Genomic DNA, 8,842 nt, shown 5'->3' on the forward strand with positions numbered 1-8,842 from the left:
AATTAAAAGGGTAATTACCAAAGTGTAAATAAATAAGGGAATTACTACAAAACAGAAATATCAATGTCACATTTTTATCAATTAATTAATAGCTACATTTATTTTAAATATGATTTTGGCTACATTTAATGACATATTAAAGTCATTTATTTATTCATTCCTTTTTGGATTTTGTCAGGTTCTGTCCTCCATACTAGAGGCAGCTCCATCACTATGGCGACGAGCGTGGCCTGAAGTTGCGTGGTCGTATCATCATGGTTACGGCCTTCAGAGAGTAGAAGTCTGACTCCTTCCAGGAAAACCAGACGATGCCGTCCGGCCCGAGCAAGTTCTTAGCTTTCAGAGAGTAGCGCCCCCCCTGGTGGAAAAACATTAACATATTTATATTTATTCTAGATTAGACAGTGGATAACACCATTATAGGTTTTAGTCAGGATAGGACCAGACGGACTCTCCGTTAATGTTAGACCTGCTCTGTGTTCTTGTGCACGGTCCTACAGCCTGTTGTGGTGTGTTCTTGTAGATAGTCCTACCTCGTAGTAGACTCCGTTGAGGTTGGCATAGAAACACTGGTGGAACCACCAGCCGGCGTGGCTGATCTCGGCACAGATGTTGCCGGTGTCTGGCGTGCTGAAGCCGTGCTGGTCGTGGTACCAAGCGAACGAATCCTCCACCGTTCCACTGAAACCAGACACATGGAGGCGGTACTGGTTCTCCTCATTCTCTATCCTGCAGGAGGAGAAACCACAATAGTTACCGATGATATATATTTTTTTAATACCTTTTATTTACAGTTGTCCACCACAGCAGGCTCCTGGGAGGTCCGGCAGGGATGGTGTTGACAAAAACAATTATTGTATTTAAAGAACACTGTTCATGTTATATTTAAATTGTTGCTTAATAAATTCAAATGTATTGTAGGCTGTGTCACATGGTTTTATTTGTCCTTTAAGTGGAAACTGACTGTAAATTACTAGTACTTTTACAGTGAGCATTTTTTAAATTTAAAAGGACATTTAAATAAACGATTATGGTGAAAAGACATTGATTATACGTTCACATTTAGACCATATTTCACCGGGATTTGCAATAGTGAAACTTAAGTACTGTACTGAAGTATTTTTACTTCATGACATTACACCACTGCTACTTATACATCTCGTCAGTCTACCTGAAGCTGTGGTAGAGGGCGTGTCCGTGGGCATGGCTCCAGTCCTGCAGGTCGATGCGGAGGCTGTAGTGGCCCTGGTTGGTCAGCAGGTGGAGCTGTTGGTTGCCCAGCCAGTGTTCTCCTCGCAGCTCGCCGAAGCCGTCGCGGTACTCCGACCAGCCGCGGTTAAAACTCACCAAGCCATCGCGCCGCCGCTGAAACACCGTCCAGCCCCCGCCTGGAGTCCACACACATATACATACACACAAAGATATATGCAACGTTTACATATTGGTAGACAAACATACGGCACTTCAATCCAACTCTGAGTTTATCTGAGTAGATAACATGAGTCTCACCTTCGGTCTCCATGTCGCAGTAGACAGGCAGGAGGGTTCCTGGAGACAGGATTATGGTGTAAACACCAGAGTGACGAACACCATTGTGATACAGAGATGCACAGTCTGATGGACAGAAAGACAGGTGCCGTCCATCTGAGGGAGAGACAGACAGAGAGAGAGACAGGGCTTCACACAGCAAACTCAAACTGTCAACTAAACATAATGAAATCCTGAGTTGTTGTTATTTCTAGATTTTTGTTTGCTACACCTAAAGTCATCACAGCGTTGTAAAGTAAAATGAGTATAACTGTGAAGAAGTGCTGCTGTGTGTAGTTTTGATTGCGTGACAGTAAGGTTGCATGCAATTCACACAACTCACCACTGTGCTGGTTGCATGTGTACCTGGTGGCAATGTGTCTCGCATGCTGAGCAGCGGCGTGGTTCTGATGACGTTGACCGTGCAGCTGGCGTTGTGGCTCATGAGCTGCACGGTGGCAGACAGGTTGCGAAGCTGCACCTGCAGCTCGTGCAGCAGCGCCGCGTGCACGAGCAGCAGCGTTTCGGACTCGGCATGATGCAGCTCCAGAGAACGCAACCGCTGTTCAAAGGTCGACTTGAAATCAACGCTTTCTTCACCCTGAGAGTTAAAAAGAGAGAGGTGTTGGTTTGTCATTGTTCTCCTGTTGAAAACAGTGCTAGCCCTAAAAAAGGGAAGCGAGAAGTAAAGAATGGTAAAGTTGAGACAATCTTGCAGCATCTAAAAACAAAGTGTTTTTTTAATTGGAAGAAGTGAACCGTCGTGAATGTGGAAAGTACAATTTCAGTTTTAGCGCCTCATTAATGTGGTTAAATAAATTGAATTATCAAGATAATCACCAAAATTAATACTTTTCAATTACAGGACACAAAAGTAGGTAAATTTAGCCCACTGAGTAGCTCACACGCTCAAATCTGAAGGGAAAGCATTGCTCTACTAAGACTTCTGTCAGCAAACAAAGACTCAGACTGCAGCTTTAACTCGACTTTGACCAGGGGCTGGCCTCGAGACTCTGAAGCCCAGAAAAAAGGCTCTCTGGGTCAGGCACGCTCAGAAGGATGCAGGGCCTCGGCCAAAAGGTCTGCAGCTAATCCTGTTAGCATTCAGGGTTAAGGAGGACTTAGTGGGTGTCAAAACAGAGAGATAACGACGGACAGAGAGATAAAGACAGACAGAGATAAATAGACAGACAGAGATAAATAGACTGACAGAGAGACACAGAGAGAGAGAGAGTGAGAGAGAGAGAGAGAGAGAGAGAGAGAGAGTGAGAGAGAGAAGAGAGAGAGAGAGAGAGAGAGAGAGAGAGAGAGAGAGAGAGGAGGGTGCCTGTATAATTTATTTCTCCTATAAAATACATGGACAAACATAGAGCTGCTGCTGAGGGAACATAAGGCTATAAGTAAGGGATAATATACATCTAGCGGGTCATTGTTGTGAAAGAAATCCCTTCATGGCGATGCTGCACCAAATCTACCGTAAACTATCAAACAGCAGTGTACCTGCTCCTCCAGGGCCTTGACTCGATGCCGGTGGTTCCTCAGCTCCTCCTGCAGCTGTGACATCGTCTCCCTCAGCTCCTCCAGCTGCTCCTTTCTGCTCTGGTTCTCGTGGAGCCAATACGAGATGTCGTCTGTGCAGCGGAACATATCAGGGCAGCGTTGCTGCGTCGTTCCCACCGGCACCGGAGGCAGCGTCGCCATCAGCCGGCACTGGCCGCTAGACGTCAACTGACTGCTGTACTCGCCGCACTGTGCTGATGAACCGCCAATAGTCCGGTTGAAGGTTTGGTCGGTACTGTCGCCGCTGCGTATCACCGGTGGGGCGTCCGGGAACGGGTCAGAGTGTGTTTCCAGGAGGGAGGAAGGAGGATGCCAGTCAGCGTCCTCATAGTTGTCCTTGTTTATGTCCCAGTTTGTGTCCCAGTTTGTGTCCCAGTTGGTTTCTATGAGGGTGTTGGGATGTACATCGTCATCGTGTCTGACGTCTGAGCGTTCATCAGAGGCCGCGAAGTCACCAGTGACAGGCTGGTGACACCGGTGGGTCAGTAAGACAAAAGTTAGTAAAATGGATCGCCACTTCATCCTTACCATCGCGTAACTCGCCCACCCGTCCATAGCGACTTCAAGTGAAGTCACCGGTAGACTCAATTACCGGATCAACATCAGGGTCAGACGTCAAGCTGAGGTCCAGCAAAGTTAGGCTTGGCTTGTAGGCTTCGATTGAGGATGGGGAAGAACTGTCCAAAACAAAGATGAAGTTCGTGAACTTTATGTCCATGAAATGTGACCATGGCTCTGAAATATCAGTAAGTTAGAATCTATGGCCCCGACCATAACTCTGAAATATCAATAAGTTAGAATCTATGGCCCCGACCATGACTCTGAAATATCAATAAGTTAGAATCTATGGCCCCGACCATGGCTCTGAAATATCAATAAGTTAGAATCTATGGCCCCGACCATGGCTCTGAAATATCAATAAGTTAGAATCTATGGCCCCGACAATGGCTCTGAAATATCAGTAAGTTAGAATCTATGGCCCCGACCATGGCTCTGAAATATCAGTAAGTTAGAATCTATGGCCCCGACCATGACTCTGAAATATCAGTAAGTTAGAATCTATGGCCCCGACCATGGCTCTGAAATATCAGTAAGTTAGAATCTATGGCCCCGACCATGACTCTGAAATATCAGTAGGTTAGAATCTATGGCCCCGACCATGGCTCTGAAATATCAGTAAGTTAGAATCTATGGCCCCGACCATGGCTCGGAAATATCGGTAGATTTATAATATGCTCTACACTATATAGCTATTGAAAAATACAGAAGCAAAAGAATCGTTCACGGGGCGGTTCACCGGGCGGTTCACCGGGCGGTTCACTAGTCGCGGGTGAAGTGTAGTTTCAGATGAGGATGCTGGTCCTTTAAAGCCAGATGACCCAGCCCAGATCCTGCTGAGGTCCCAGCCAGGTCAAAGGAAAAGTTCAGACCACTTGGTTGGAATCAAACTGTTGAAGATTTGAAACAAAGTCCTGATGAAGTTTACACAAACTTTAGTCGATGTAACTGTGCCACAAACACAAGCATATTGGGCCCCTTTAAGCTGTCTAATTCTTTACTATCTGCAGAGGGACAAATTTGCTTTACATCTTGGGAAAATTAAGACCCTTTTCAAACAAAAATGACATGGTGGACTCAGTTCAGAACAAGGACATTTTACTGGAAATATGTACCCGATTCGACTGTTATCAGACCATTAAATAGACGTTATCAGTCGCTATAAGCACCATAGATGTGGGTCATTAGAGGCCTACTATGCCTACTAGGTTATAAAAGTGAAAGTGAAACTTAAACGCAACACGTTCTAACATGTAAAACTGAATGAAACGTCATGTTTTGAACACAATGAAGAAGGCTTCCTTAGGTTTAGGCAACAAAACTACAACTTCTTCAGGTTTAGGCAACAAAACTACAACTTCTTTAGGTTTAGGCAATATCATAGACTCACATCTGTGGGGCTTATAGCGACTGACAACACAAATTTAATAGCCTGACAAAGGTGCAGTGTGTAGGATTTGGCGGAATCAAGCAGTGAGTTACATAGGTATACTGTTTTGTCAAAGACATTCAGAAAATGTGTAAAAATAAAAAAAAACACAAATGCAAAATACCAAATGTTCATGGAAACCCAGGTACATGAAAACACTCCGTGTTGGTGCATTCAAGGATGCTCCGACATCTGATATTTGAGAATCAGCCGATGAACAACAACCTTTAATGGTACGTGTCCACAGGGGCGTTTTTTTACTGCGAGGGATCGCCTCCCTTTCCAGCATTGGACGCTTGATGGGCTGCCACTAAGGCACCTGATTGGACGAACGCTTTCCCCTCGTGGGCTGCTGCTCCCAGCTTTCAAACCGGAACCAACATGGCGGCTCGTTTGGAAACTTTCTTCTCTTATATCACGAAAACACATCACCGAAATGTGTTTCTGAAAACATTTTATGAGAGAAATACGCCGTTAATGAATCTGTCTTTATTTTAGATCGACAACGGTTAGTTTAAAAAGTTTTTCGTGAGTTTCCAGAGGCGGCGAGTCGCACCGGACGCCCCTGATATGCATAAAGTAGCCTCGGCTATGCAAATGAGGAGCGGGTGAAGTGACGCCCCCGTCTCTCGAATCGCGCTGCCACGCTACCAGAATGCATTGCTACTTACATAGACAATGAGTGGGAGTCGTGGAGAGAACGGAGCCCTGTGAACACGTACCATAAGAGAGGACCAAATTCAGATACAAGGAATCCTAATTCATGCTACTGGACATATCAAACATCGTCACTGAATGTTTAATCTTGCGTATTTTCCAGAATCATTCAATATCACTGTTCTTCGCTGGCAATATATTTGTCCTTTTCACAGTGTTCACGTCTTCTGCGTTTGTTTCCTTGTCCTCATCTGTCCTCTATCACCACACGATGGCAACGCAACTTTGACAACACAACTTAAGGTGAATATATGTTGACTGTTGAGTGTCTAAAACAATAAAAACAACACAAAGTGTGTATCTGAATCTCACTCCTACCTGTCGCCCTGCATGTCCCAGCATCTCCGCTCTGAATTCACCTCAATGGAAAAGCATCGTGACGGCCAGGAGACTGATTGTGTGTACGTGGGTGTATGTGATTGTGTGTATGTGCGTGTATGTGTTCAGCACCGGGTGTGACATCTTATCCTGATAATCCTCTAACGGGATTGGCAGCGGTTGGCCTGGAAGGTAATAGATTACATTTAATGGGATTAATAATGTGAGGAGAAGTTACAGTATCTGACGTAAAACAGCAAATGAAACAACGGAGTGATTTTAACAGGTGGTACTGAAGGAAATATATTCAGCTGAAGCATCGATCTGTTGACGTCACGGCCTTATAATAAATCACAATTGTAATAATATAAAATATGTCGAGATAGGAGAAGTACAGAAGAGTAATGCATTCACTTGAGAAATAAAAATCGCCCTGTTTTTATGAATTAACAAAATCCCAAGAGAAACTCTCGATTTAAGTTTTATTTTGTTAGGGTTTGAGACATTGGAGCCGACTCGTGTCTTTAAGTAATATACTGTAGATATATATATATAATATGTTATTAGTTTGTCGACTTTGCAGCTCTTCTGATCTGCTGAACATTGTGGTGTTTCTCCAGGATCAGTTGAATCGATGTGGCTTCACGGATAGAAGATGATTCATCTGAAACGCATTCAGGCCAACATGTTCTCATCCCAACTCGTCACATGACGTCACTTTACAGTCGCAGTAAACACGTGCTTAATGTTGTGAATTTACCAAAACCGCTTGCTTAGGTTCAGGCAACAAAACTACTTTTAGGTTTAGGAAAAAACAACATGGTTGAGCTTAAAATGTAAAAGTTTGTAAAGTGAAAATGTGACGTTGTGAACACGGGACACGATCGAACAGCTGATTGTAAAGTGAAAGTGAAACTTAACAAACGGGACACAAGCAGCGGTCTCCTCGATGAAAGCTTTGTGTTTGTTGGACCCATCCACCGAACCCTCCCACACACCCTGTATGTCTCCATCACTCTTTAAACTGCGTCACCACAACACTTTCTCTGTGCATTTACTGTCCTCGTGGATGGGTTTACATTATGGTTAATGGAAAGCCCGGTGCATCTCCTGCTGCCGCTGAAGAGTGCATCGTGCGTCATCTTCAAAAATCTTCTTAGAGTTACTGAGATAATAATCTCTTTAATTCAGAAAAACAGGGCAGATTTTTCTTAATGAAAACTACTTTTTATTTTAGAAAATAAACTAGATAATTATTTCATTAATTCAGAAAAAAAAAATATTTTCATGAAAACTTTTTGGAATTATTAAGATAATAATCTTGTCAATTCAGAAAAACAGGGCAGATTTTTTTATTTTATGAAAACTTTTTTTTTTTAAGATTAAATTAGATAATTATCACATTAACTCAGAAAAACAGCAATTATTTCCATGAAAACTTTTCTTAGAATTACTGAGATAATAATCTCATTAATTCAGAAAAACAGGGCATATTTTTCTTAATGAAAACTACTTTTTTATTTTAGAATAAACTAGATAATGATTTCATTAATTCAGAAAAGCAATTTTTTTTTCATTAAAAGTTTTTGGAATTATTAAAATAATAATTTTGTTAATTCAGAAAAACAGAGAAGATTTTTTTTCTGTAATAGTTTTTTCTTAAAATTACAGAGATAATAATCTCATTAATTCAGAAAAACAGGGCATATATTTCTCTCTCAAGTGAATGCATTATGCTTCCGTAAAGAAGTACTAATTGTTGATAAATATTGTATATTAATAAACAATTAAAAATGTCTTTATATGCGCTTCAAACTATGTTTTAGTGGATAATATAAACCATTTTTTAAATGTTTGTATAATGGTTATAAATGCTTAATGGGAGTGGAGCATACCAGTAAAATAGAATCACTCTTAATCCCCTGCAACGTTTATTACATCCCATAATACAAAAATGTTGAACGCAAAAAAAAAACACATACTGATGATATTGCTAAAATGAAAGTTTATCCTGAACGTGGCGCTAAAGAGAGTCGGGTTTGAATGCAGACGTAGAACTTTTGGCCTGATGGTAAATATTTATTCCAGGTTATTAAACTTAACATTTGTTCTTTCTGTTCAGCGTTTAGACACAAGCACGGAAAGACAGAATTTAATTGCAGGAGTTGGTGACTAAAGTGCCTCCAGTTCAGATACTGTGTCGATAATGCCATGGGTTGACTCTCGTCTCATCGTGCCATTACCTCTTCAAATTCTTCCTGAACTTATAGAGGTAGAGAGAGAGCGAGAGAGAGAGAGTGTGTAATGGGTTGAATGGAGGTTCAAGGCTGCAGGAGTCCTCTAATGGGTTTATATTTACCTGCCTGCCTCCAGAAGCTGCTCACGTTGTTCCATTAGAAAAACAGGAAAAAACACTTTGTATAAGACCAAAACAACATGACTTGAGTTCTTCATCAAGAACAAGTTTGAATAACAAAAATGTATATTTTGCGACAAAGTTCTTTCTTCTTCTTCGTCACATGTTTGACATTTTGAGAACATAACAAGGGAAATATGAATACTAGTGGCAACTGGTCCTGGTATTTTTACAGAGTAATATACTTGGGAACAAAGACTTTAATATAGATATACAGCCTTAATAAAAAGGTCTTAGAGGTTCTTGTTGGATGTCGACAGTTTTTGAAGCTGCCTGACAAAAGCTCCAGCAGTTTTTTGAATGCAGTTTAAATGTGT

General features: G+C 41.9%; 1 protein-coding gene across 1 annotated transcript; it reads right to left on the reverse strand.

Annotated features, from left to right (window-relative positions):
* Positions 1-146: 146 nt before the first annotated feature.
* Positions 147-6,210, reverse strand: LOC141754377 (angiopoietin-2-like). Its single transcript, XM_074613381.1, has 7 exons — positions 6,110-6,210; positions 3,028-3,764; positions 1,894-2,128; positions 1,510-1,644; positions 1,172-1,388; positions 534-729; positions 147-358 (listed from the first exon to the last, which is right to left on the reverse strand). Exons 2-7 carry the CDS (start codon positions 3,640-3,642, stop codon positions 212-214), a joined length of 1,545 nt encoding a protein of 514 aa, XP_074469482.1. The 5' UTR covers positions 3,643-3,764; positions 6,110-6,210; the 3' UTR covers positions 147-211.
* Positions 6,211-8,842: the final 2,632 nt, after the last annotated feature.

Source organism: Sebastes fasciatus, chromosome 17 (assembly GCF_043250625.1).
Source record: "Sebastes fasciatus isolate fSebFas1 chromosome 17, fSebFas1.pri, whole genome shotgun sequence".
NCBI classification, from domain to species: domain Eukaryota; kingdom Metazoa; phylum Chordata; class Actinopteri; order Perciformes; family Sebastidae; genus Sebastes; species Sebastes fasciatus.

Excerpts from the sequence above, each read along its gene's own strand:
- LOC141754377 (XM_074613381.1), bottom strand. The coding sequence starts at position 3,642 with ATGGACGGGTGGGCGAGTTACGCGATGGTAAGGATGAAGTGGCGATCC. Across the intron at positions 2,129-3,027 it reads TCAAGGCCCTGGAGGAGCAG|GGTGAAGAAAGCGTTGATTT; the intron begins GTACACTGCTGT and ends TTTAACTCTCAG. Across the intron at positions 1,645-1,893 it reads GCGAGACACATTGCCACCAG|ATGGACGGCACCTGTCTTTC; the intron begins GTACACATGCAA and ends TCTCTCCCTCAG.